Genomic DNA, 10,836 nt, shown 5'->3' with positions numbered 1-10,836 from the left:
GAGCAGCAGCTTGACGACCTCGACGTGCCCGCCCCTAGAGGCCCAGTGTAGTGGCGTCCATCCGCCACTATCAGCCGCCATTATATCGGCGCCCTTCTTGAGCAGCAGCTTAACGGCAGGCTCAATTCCAAAGTATGCAGCCAAATGGAGTCCTGTCATTTGCTTCGGGAATTGATGGCTATATCCCACGAGACCTAGCCATCGCTTCGCGGTTAGTAGTCCTTGGCTCGATGCTTCCACTTGAGGTTTTTTCTCGAGAAAGCTAATTACTTCTGGGATTAATATAAAAGCCTCGCGAGCATGATATCCCCAATTACGTGAGGCATAGTCGTAAAGCTGGTTCGACTGTAGCTTTTCTTCGAATTCCTCGTCGTTTTGGCAAATTCCAATTTCGAACTTGTCGAACGAGAGGTATGTAACACAGATTGTCGCAATATCAGTCTGTGCATTTGGAAACCACTCTTGCCATGTTCGATCGAAGTATTCCTGAGTCGTATAGTGGACTAACCTAATGATGCTGCTTTCTTCATCGATTGTGACTAAACCAGCGCATACAGATACTATGTCTTCGGTTTGTGGAATACTGTCTTCGTCAAGTTGAGACTCATTGATCTCCACAGCAAGCGCGTGCTGAAGTTCCGAAGTCGTGAGCGGGCGCTTTGCACAGGTGATCCAGTACAAAACCTGCTTAGCAAGCTCTTCCTGGTCTTTGATCTGGCCATTGATCCGTTCCATAGCATCTTCATACGCGTGATCATACGCTCCAGATCCTGTGGCCAAATTCTTCAAAGCAGTTCGGATAGCCTTTGGCGCTCTCTTCCCAGCTAAGGATTCGAGATGGAGTTGTGCAAGTAGAAACCTAGCAGAGTCAGCGTGATCCGATTAGTATTCGAAATAAATTACATACATCCCATCTACAACCTTAACAATATTCGTCTTGATTTCCTCTTGTAGTTCAGGATTCCGAACTACAAATCCTGGAAGCCGGAACATGTGGCCTTCTAAATATCTTCGCACGTCTTCTTCGCCAGCACGAATCTCTAGTGAAATGCTCCTTTCAAACTTCTCCGTAACCTCGGGCATAAACCTTGAGGTCGCAAAAACGTTTGTTCTTGACTTAGCTTGAGCTAAGAAGATCTCTGTTAAGAGTCTGGTTCGGCAGCCATCAGTCGTGCGACACTCATCGAGTGCGTCGATAACAATAAAAACTCTCGAAAACATTATAGCCACAGACTGAAACGTTCTCGATATCTCGTCAAATGATGGTCGTGTTCGTTGGTCCTTGTGTTTTTCATAGAGGGCCTTCACACTATCTGGCAAAGAAGCTCTCTCCTGGCTTAACTGCTTCAATAGGCTTGCAAGCAAGTGATCGGTCTTCTGTTCGTCTTGCTGCCGGAAGTTGCAATAGAGATACGCAATGCCAACGTCTGCCTCACTCTGGAACCGCATAGTCAAATCATCGATAGTGATCGCAGTAAGGATAGTCTTCCCCGCTCCGGGAATCCCCGGACAAAATAACGTCTTCTTCGGCGTGTGCACCCATGTCTGGTATTCCTCCGAATCAATAAGCCATTGTCCAGTCCCCGCTTGTCGCCGATTGATGAAATCGCTTTGTTGAGAAGCATAATCGATAGTGGTAAGCCAATCGAGAATAATGCATCGTTCTTGATCATTTTGTTTCCGATTCAGTTGATCTACGCCACGTTTTGCCTCAGTTATTGTTTGACTATATCAGATCAGTTATTAAATGTTCATTATATAGGGATGGGATAAAGTTGCCTTGATCTTCCTCCAAGAAATGTATTAAGCAATAGGATATTCGATGTGATTCGATCTCGAAGCTCACGAATGTCATCTGGCTCCCAATTGAGTCGCTTCCAGACCCTCTTCGCCTTTGTACTCCAACTCCCACCTTTGCATTCCAGTTCTTGATATTTCCTCGCCGTCTTCTCTAATTCGTTTAGGACATTTCGGCAGCTACTGGAAACTTCCTGTAGGTGTGTTTCTTGCTGATTATTGATTTGGTGGTTCGATAGGTTAACATCGATATCTTGGAGGACGATCGAAAGGCTTCTGACCCTGTTCCATTAAAAGAGTTAGCATTGCTCAAAAGGTAGCCGGAATAGCATACTCGTCAGAAATAGCCTTGAATTGGCGCGGCGCGTCAACGAATTCTTTCCGGATCTTATTGGCAAGCTCGATTGCCGCAATGAAGTCGCCTAGACTGAAACCGAAGCTCATCGTGATTTCAAGCACAGCTCTATCAAGAGCACACTAGAAGGAAGGTTAAGAGAGAGGAAAATGGAGAAAACAGGAGAATGAAAAAAGGTTGCCTAGCTGGCTTCGCAGACCATGTCGTCTGCGCTCAGCATCACAAGGCTGGATCCTGCGCCCTGCTGGGCAGACTTGGGCTTGATGCATAGGCCACGTCGAGCTTGCATAGGAGGCTGCGATTGGCCACTTGGCGCTCATACTTAGTAAAGCCATTCGTAGTGTGCTAACACGCATTCCACGAATTGCTCTGGCTGGAGTAGTCCTACAGCAAGTACTGTAAATTTTTCGGAGGTGTAGCTTTGTTCGAGACTGACGCCCGTGCGCAAAATTAGACTCTCAGCGGTCTTTCACAAAAGGTTTATTAATAGCACGTGATATTGATAACCTATTTCCGACGGTAGCGAAACCTTAGGCAGAAATGTACCTTTCACGTGCACTCAAAAGCAGGACAAGTAAGCTAACACAAGGTCTAGGCTACTGCCAGCCATGATAGCGCTAGCGCAAGAAAAATATACGACCGAACTCGAAATCATTGAATGTTCGGACTGACACCGGTTTCGACATTTACTGTACAAGAATCTAAAGGGAGGGAAGAGATTATATGAGTCCCAGCACGTGTTCTGACACTAATCTTAGTCACATGCACTCGCTACCGAATCCCCGGCGTACTTTCGTCGGTATGCCGTACTGTATCAGCATTCTAATGCGGCCCGTCCCCGCACCCCAGTATTCTGATTGGCTTCGCTCTGCTGTTAGCGTCTCCGACTGCCCGCTCTTGGTGTGCAACAGCTTCCTCGACGCCCTCTTCAAGGCTACCCTCCCAAAGCTCCTTTAATCCTCTTCCAAATTCATTAGGGGGAACTTAAATCGATGCCTTGACCATGATTGTCTCTGCATTTCGTCGCAACTATATCTAGAGCGTGGTTGCTCGTCTAGCTAATTCATCCAACGCCAGTCCCTCAGAAATTTCTCCACACACGCTCACCTTCGGTCGAGTGCAGATGGAAACTTCACATCACCAATTATATCGCCCGTTTTTTTTTCTTCTTTTCTTTTCTTATTCGCTTCCCCTCAGATCTTGCCACCTCGGTCTATCTTTCTCTCGTCTTCTCTTCCCCAACAGTCTTTCGTAAATTTCAACTCACCATATCTCTCTTTTCGATACTCTTACCTTAGCATTCCACAACCCCAATTCGATCCTCGTCGTACCTGAATTGACGAGCCGAACTATCAGCACACAGCCGCTCTCGATCACCGAGACGACTTTCGATCTCGGTTCGTTGGTGTCTTAGCAAAATCGTAAAGAGATCTAACCCCCTCTTCCCGTCTGCTCTCGCCCAATCCCTTCATACTCCTCCCATCCACGGTATCCCTCGTAAGAGCCATCAACGCCAGGTACAGCATCTCAATTTGTCGCCAGCATTGTACCTTCTCACGCACGGATCGCGTCCAGTCCTTACCATCACCCTCGTTTTCCTTCACCTTTTACTCCTTCCCGCTAATGCGGGATTAGGCAAACACTTCAATTTCTGGCCTCACCTTCATTGTACGCTTCACTCAGCCCACCTCCCTCTCCTTTCCCTCTATCCCCCACTTCCAACTGGCTAACGATTTACAGCTCTTCCATCACCCCTATCGTCGCCTTCACCACCACTTCTTGAGCTTGTCAATTCCGTTATCCACATCCTCGTCATGGCATCAGTCGAGCCTCTACCTCCAGCCGAATGGTATAAGGATGTAGCTATTCTCAAGCTTATTTCGGGTGGGAATGCCATCAAGATCTCACAAGGCCTGGGCATACCTCTCGCTCTCTACGACCATTTCCGAATGCAATTCACGCATTATTCCGAAGACAATGGTCTCTTATCCATGCCCAATACCCAGACTTTTTCGGCCTCCTACGACCTTTCCAGAGCGTCACCAGACTTCCTCAAGTCTCTTTGGAGAGCCATGCTAAATGATGCGAAGAAAGCCAACAACCCATATCGTCGTCTTCCATCCCAGCCTCCTCCGACCACCACTAATACTCCTGCCGCCTCTCCCCTAGATCTCAGGCCCTCGAAGTTTCCTCATAATCTGCTGCCTGGTACTAACCGCAATGGTATCTTCAGTTGGAAAATAATATATTTCATCAATTACAGAAGCGACCATCCTACTCATCTTTGAAAAATGAATGTCGCACACTACTGTCCATCTGATCTGCTTCCCAAGGTAGACTTGGAAAATATCCTCGCTCGCCAGGCCCCCTACGACACATGGCGTCGTGATTTCCTTGCCGTAGTCTCCCCATCATTCGATGAGGCAAAACACGAGATTGTGTCGTATAATATCTACGATCAGACTGTCTGCTGCATTGATGGGCCTTCACCTTTTGAGTCGGTCTTGTCCCGCGCTCAGTCATACCGACAAGCTTACATTCCCTTCGTGGTTCGATTGAAAGGGACGAATGATGGTGAAGCGTTTTTTGCTCGCGAGGACCACCGCCCTCAGCGTCCTCCTCCCCCCTCGCCCAGCGCTACGTATGATCTCCCTTCTTCCTGCCCTACTGCATATGCTAATACTTTCCCAGTTTTCGCCTGACAACTTATGTCAAGTCCTATCTGCGCCGGGGTTCGGCTATTCTTGCGCTTCCCTTCCGACCTGCTCTAGAACGCCTGGGTCAAACCGACCTCTCCAATGAAGCCGGAGCCGAACCGAGTCCCAACTCCCCTGCTTCGGGCCTCGACCGCTCCTCCTCACAGCCTCAGAATACCGTTGCCCCAGGACTTTCCAACGGCGGAACTCTCCTTGCCACACCGACTTCGAGCCTGGACCCTTCTGCTGCCACGGAGGCCGCTCTAGCAAGTGCATCTTCTTCTGGTGATAATCCTCTTGCCGCAGGCTCTCGCCACCCATCTCCCTCTCCAACTACCTCTAGTGATGGGACCCTCCCACTCGAGTCGAGTCTCACCAGCGGTCCGGGAGAAGAGGATCGAGTACCCGACTCACGTGGTCGAAAGAGGCCCGTGGTTTGTGTCCCTGACGATGTTGAATCTGACGACCTCTACTCCGCGACCCCTCGTCCGAAGAAGCGTCTTCAGTCCTCTCCCCCTGAGCACGATGGTGTTACTGGTGACATCAGTGATACCAATGACGAAGAAGAGCCTGCAGAAGACATCCTTGCGAAAGAAGCAGTGCCACCCGAGCTTGAGGACGAGGATGATCTTAGAGTCGAAATGTAAGCTTCCTTTGCCATTCCATACTAGGAGTCACATGCTAACTTCCTCCGCCAGGTTGCAGAACCTTGAAGATCTAGTTACCCGGCGCTGCGAGAACATGACCCATTCGGTATACAAGGCCACATGTCAGCTCTATACGGGTGCCAATAAGTTCACCAACGTTCAGGCGAGTCCTCGACAAAAGATCCCACTACCGGGCACGAAGGGCAACCATGCTTGGCTCCAGCAGCTACTCTGCTCATTTTGGCTCCTCGTTCGTTTTAGGGTCTGTGGAGGTGCCTTTTGCTGTGATGATCCTGGTGTTGGCAAGACTCGGGTATTTATACTCGTGTACCTTACCCACCTATTTGCCAGAATCTGTGAATCCTCGGTTCGGCTCTTCGAGGCTGGAAAGAGCGGCTGTGAGCATCTACCGCCAGACGCGCCACCAGGCTCAGTCTGTCCATCCCAGGATCAATTTCCTGTCCAATGTATCTGCGTGCCCGGCAGCCTGACCCGCTATTTCCTTGGCAACCTGGGCCCAGCGTTGATGTTTTGCCACAACGACGAGGGAATTCAGACTTGGGAGAAGCAGTTTGATGAATTCATCGATGTTGACAGCGCCTTTTGGAAGAAATGGAATGTCAAGCCTGAGCTCTTCATACAAGTCTCCAAGAAGACCCATGGCTCTCGCAGATGCCCCGACTCCTCCAAGCCTCAGTTATGGGCGAACTGGGGTGGGCCCGGTCCTACGTATCCCAATCCGAAATCCACCGCCAAGCTTGTCCTCACCATGCCTCAGTCCTTCTTCAAGAACGTTGTCCAGGAATTCGGCCGGCCAGCCACGCCTGCAGAGAAGGCCTTGTGGGCTGAGAAGATGGCAAAGCGTGATCCAGCACGGCATGGATTTCTCAAGCACATTCCTGTTCCTAAAGAGTGGCCAGATCCAAAGAAGCGCCTGGAAAACTATCATCCCCGTGTTTTCTGGTCTCTCGTTGGTCGTGATGAGTTCCACCTAGATTATACTATGGCCACGGCCCAGATGAGAGCCCTCCGCTAGATCACTATCATCCAAGGCTGGGTTACGTGGTTCGCCTTTCTCAGTGCCACACCCTGGGAAACCACATTGGCCACCTTCGTTTTTTACCTCATCATGTTCCCTATGTATCACGCAGACTTCACGCACACCCGTGTGCCGGCTAAGCTTGATAAGTTCTTCCCTACAGATCCTCTCCACGCTTCGAGCACACAACTCTCTATCAAGGCATTGTGCAACCTCATTTCGTCCTTTAATGCTCTCGTGCAGTCTAGCATGGGAGATAACGCTACGCATCCGAAGACGGCTGTCTCCTCGTCTCTGCTCAGCTAAAAGGATTTCGAAGCAGCATGGTCCAAGTGCTGTGAACTCCTTCTAATCAAGCGCCAACAGACCTCTCCTTGGCTCTTCCCCGCCTATCCAACCATTGGTTCTGTGCCCTTGCACACGGTACTGTACAAATCATTCCCTTTCGGACCGGAGCAGCTTCTCGCCCTTAACAAAGCCTTGTCTGATTTGATGATCCAGCATCGTTCCCCAACTGGCGCTCAATCATATCTCAACAAGCGCTTGTTCAATAGCAGCATTATTCTTCGTATGTCAGCAACCTTCCCTCTTGTTATTTCCCTCGCTGCGGAGCACGGGTGGACCTTTACAGTAGAGGAGTTGAGGCAACTCCGTCGTGATAATGTGGAGGAGTCACCCTACCGTGGCTTTCACCTCAAGGATATCTGTTGCCAATCTCCGAAGCTGGCTTGGATCACTGGGGACTGGTACAAGTCTATACAGCGGGCGCCGCTGAATCCTAATGGAACTCCCTGTAAAGGACTGATATTGGCTAACGTTTGTGCCACAGCTGAAGTGATTCACCAGGTTTGGCCCTCGACCTCCCTTCCTCTGTCCTAAACTGACTCGTGCCTCTAGTATCTTTTGTCTGAGGACATTCCCCACAACTTTGCTGCTCCCTGGGTCAATGGCTGTGACAATGCTGTCAAGCGGTTCACCGAGGATCGCCTAGACAGAAATGGCAAAAACCCTTTGATACTTCTTGGCACGGCTAAAAAGCTCGGTACCGGTTCCGATATCTGGCGCGCGCGAGAGGTTGTCATCGTTGATCTGCCCTGGCTGCATCGTGAAGTGGTGCAAGAGCAGTGTCGAGTCAGTCGAGCGGGTCTCAGTCCTCTACCGACCACGGCTCATATCCTAACCACTAATGCTGCCATCGACGTGCAGATTCTCCAGCGTCAAGCACGCCGCTCTGGCTTGGTCACGAATACCATGTCAGCCGCCGCAAGCCATTCAACAACCGATCAGCCATTTACTAGTCAGCGTAAGAAGAGACAGTCAGCGACTATTGACCTTACCATGTTAGACTAGCTTCTCTTCAGCCTAACTCCAACTCCCTTCTGCTTTCGCCTATGCTAAGCTAGGCTGCTCTTGTCTTGTTATTACCGCATAGAACTACTGATTTCCTTGGGGATGTTCTTGCTACCCATCCGATTAAGACAATACCTTGGTAGGCTAGGGTGTGGTCTTTTTTTTCATAATCATGCCTCTTGGGTTTCTCATGTTGCTGGCAACACCCTTTCTCTGGACATGTAAATAGTTTCCAACTTCTACAACCTTTCTTCTTCTACACCCTCATATAAAATGCTTATGGTGACCAAGAGCATAGACAAACGAGCCACGCCGATGTAGGTCTACTCATAATTATTATAAGCGAAACCGATTTTGCAAGCGACTGTACAGTATAGGTTGAGTTTATTGCTATTGAAATGACGTTTAAGATGATGACTTATGCCCTTGCCGCGATATAAAAGTTGTTCTCGAAAGGATTGAATCTCCTCTAAGCCACGGGTCAGAGCTGTACTCTATCAATTATCCAGGAGCATCCATTTGGGTTTCATCGCTAGCATGCTTCGGTTAGTCAGCTTGCTACAGCTCCGGTTTACGTGCCTAACCACATTCGTACAACAACATTATATCGGTTTAATATTTCTGAGGCAGCAATAAACTGGACGAGAGTGATGCCTAACACACAGCCTTAGACTCGCTATAACTCCAGCCCCTCAAGCTTGTTAATTTCACAGCGATTTACAACATTATACAGTATCTGTACACTAAGAAGGGTTTTGACAACTATTTAAATGTGATACTAACCTCTGGCACTTTGCCGATAGAGAATTCGAGTTCCTCCTGCCGCTCTAGACATGGTGGTCCCTTCGGCTTCTCCTTTGGCGACTTTATAGCGGGCATTGGCCTCGTGAGAGATCTTGTCACAGCTCTACAAGATGGCGGTGGAGCCAAACTGCAATACAGACGTCTTATCACCAAGCTAATGAATCTCGAACGCGCATTGACTAAAGTCCGATTCCTCAAAGTCGACGACTATCATGTTTCACAGAAGATCGCATTAGAGCAAATAACAATGCAATGTCAAGAGAGTATAGAGGATTTCTTGAGGCGAAATGCGAAGTTCAACACGACGCTCGGTGCCCAGACGACTTTCTCAAAGTGGAGTTGGCGAGCCAATTTACATAAGATACAATGGGCTATGTGCCAAGAAGATGCTATTGACAAGTTGAAGGCTAAGATAACGGGACACACTTTGACCATAAATACTCTATTGGCGACAATACACTTGTGAGTGATCAAAGCCATACACCTCATAGCACAAGTGGAAACTAAGTATAGGTTGGATTGTAGATCAGCCACAGCGTTGCAGACGGAATCAGCGAAGAGTCACCAAATAGACACGAAGGAACACCACAAGGCAACCGATGAGGCACAATCTTTGGCAAAGCAGAATCATAGTCTTTTGAGCACACAGGCAGATCTCATTCGCATGATTTCTTAGAATATCGCATCTTGTTTAACTCGCCAGCAAGTTGAAGACTTTCAGTTGGTTATGCTCAAAGTCCTCGACACGAATATGAAAATCTATAAGATGGTCTTGGATATGCAGACACTCCAGTTTAAACTCCCTCTGCAAGTTGATCGTCAACAATCTGTGTACTTTGAGGATGCCCACGGACGGATCGCTCCATTCCATACTGAGTTTATCAATTCATTCGACGCGTTTCAAGCCGTGATAGAAGTCCGATTTCATAATGTCCCGGGATTGAAGAAAGTGGAGAACATTGAATACACAATATAAGACTCAAGTTTAAAGAGGAAGCTTGATCTTACTGCCTCGTGGGATTCTATTTTCCTCCTAGGTAGAAAGATGACTATGAGCATGGTGTTTCGTAGGCCACATATGTCTATGACATCTTGTCCCGGATGTCATACTGAGAATGAGATCGAAGGTAGCAATATAGAATCTGAGATTCAATGGTATGAAAGCACTTCCTAGCTCTTCGATAGCTATTCACTTACGGTTCTGACTGTCAATTGCTAACACTCGTCTATTTAGTCTTAATATAGACTGCAAGATGTGGTACCAGCGAATCGTCGAGGTAGACGCGCTTCAACAAGCACCACTCGGTACACCGAAGAGCCAACAAGGCAAGCGCAAACGAAGAGTCACGCCATTGTCGCCTAAGAAAAGATTCAAACAGTCGATTGTCGCAAGCGCTGATAATAATGCGGAAGAAGCTCCCGAAGATAACGAGGATAAAGACCAGATACACGACTTCTGACGAGTATATGTCGTTCACAAGAATTTTGTATTAACATCCCCACTACATAAGTAGCGGAACTACTCTTTAAGCATGGTAGACTCAGTTTCTTCTAGATCTAGGATATTGGCGGGTGACCCTAGTTCATCAAATGAAGATATAAAGCTAAATGTTCCTTAAATCTACACCGTAAAACATCTAGTCAAAAGTAAAATATGAGGGTAATACTCCATCTAGCCACAGGCTGTTTATTCAAAGATCCTTATGTATAAAATGGAAGTCCACGGGGTAGTAGTTTTGCGCCGAAGTTCAGATTCTTGGTTAAATGCAACGCAAGTTCTAAAGGTTGCAAGATTTGCCAAAAGACAGTGCGCAGAAAGCATAGAGAAAGAGATTCTAATCGGGGAACAGGAGAAGATATAAGGTGGATACGGTAAATCTCAAGGAGTTTGGATCAATTATGAACGAGGTGTGGAACTCTGTCGACAATGTGGCGTGGAGGAACAGCTAGGGCCACTCCTTGATTATGATATGGGCCAAGATGGGGCGAACATAGCTGAACGACGGATGCAGACTCCATCGAAGGAGGAGGTTATGGCTACGCAGCGGAGGCGATCATACAATTGGTCTACGGTATTGAAGTCATGGTCAGACCCACAAAACTATACCGCACTTCCCATCACAACAAAGTACCACTCTCGGAGTTTTA

At 48.1% G+C, this 10,836-nt stretch overlaps 3 protein-coding genes across 3 annotated transcripts; 2 read left to right on the top strand and 1 right to left on the bottom strand.

Moving 5' to 3' along the window:
* Positions 1–15: 15 nt before the first annotated feature.
* On the bottom strand, positions 16–2,241 carry LY89DRAFT_729351 (uncharacterized protein; the record flags this gene model as incomplete). The annotated part of the gene is made up of 4 exons (XM_018219373.1): positions 16–859; positions 908–1,694; positions 1,847–2,079; positions 2,132–2,241. Coding segments are annotated over 4 exons (1,974 nt in total), but the record flags the coding sequence as incomplete, so codon positions are not given.
* A 1,725-nt stretch (positions 2,242–3,966) lies between these two features.
* On the top strand, positions 3,967–6,531 carry LY89DRAFT_729350 (uncharacterized protein; the record flags this gene model as incomplete). Its single annotated transcript, XM_018219372.1, has 4 exons — positions 3,967–4,375; positions 4,490–4,793; positions 4,844–5,491; positions 5,547–6,531. The coding sequence occupies 4 exons, from the start codon at positions 3,967–3,969 to the stop codon at positions 6,529–6,531; spliced, it is 2,346 nt and encodes a 781-aa protein (XP_018076205.1).
* A 2,197-nt stretch (positions 6,532–8,728) lies between these two features.
* LY89DRAFT_576525 (uncharacterized protein) lies at positions 8,729–9,154 on the top strand (the record flags this gene model as incomplete). Its single annotated transcript, XM_018208842.1, has 1 exon — positions 8,729–9,154. A coding segment is annotated over one exon (426 nt), but the record flags the coding sequence as incomplete, so codon positions are not given.
* Between the last annotated feature and the right edge of the window lie 1,682 nt (positions 9,155–10,836).

The sequence above is a fragment of the Mollisia scopiformis genome (assembly GCF_001500285.1).
Source record: "Mollisia scopiformis unplaced genomic scaffold LY89scaffold_4, whole genome shotgun sequence".
NCBI classification, from domain to species: domain Eukaryota; kingdom Fungi; phylum Ascomycota; class Leotiomycetes; order Helotiales; family Mollisiaceae; genus Mollisia; species Mollisia scopiformis.
This window is presented reverse-complemented; position numbering and strand designations above follow the sequence as displayed.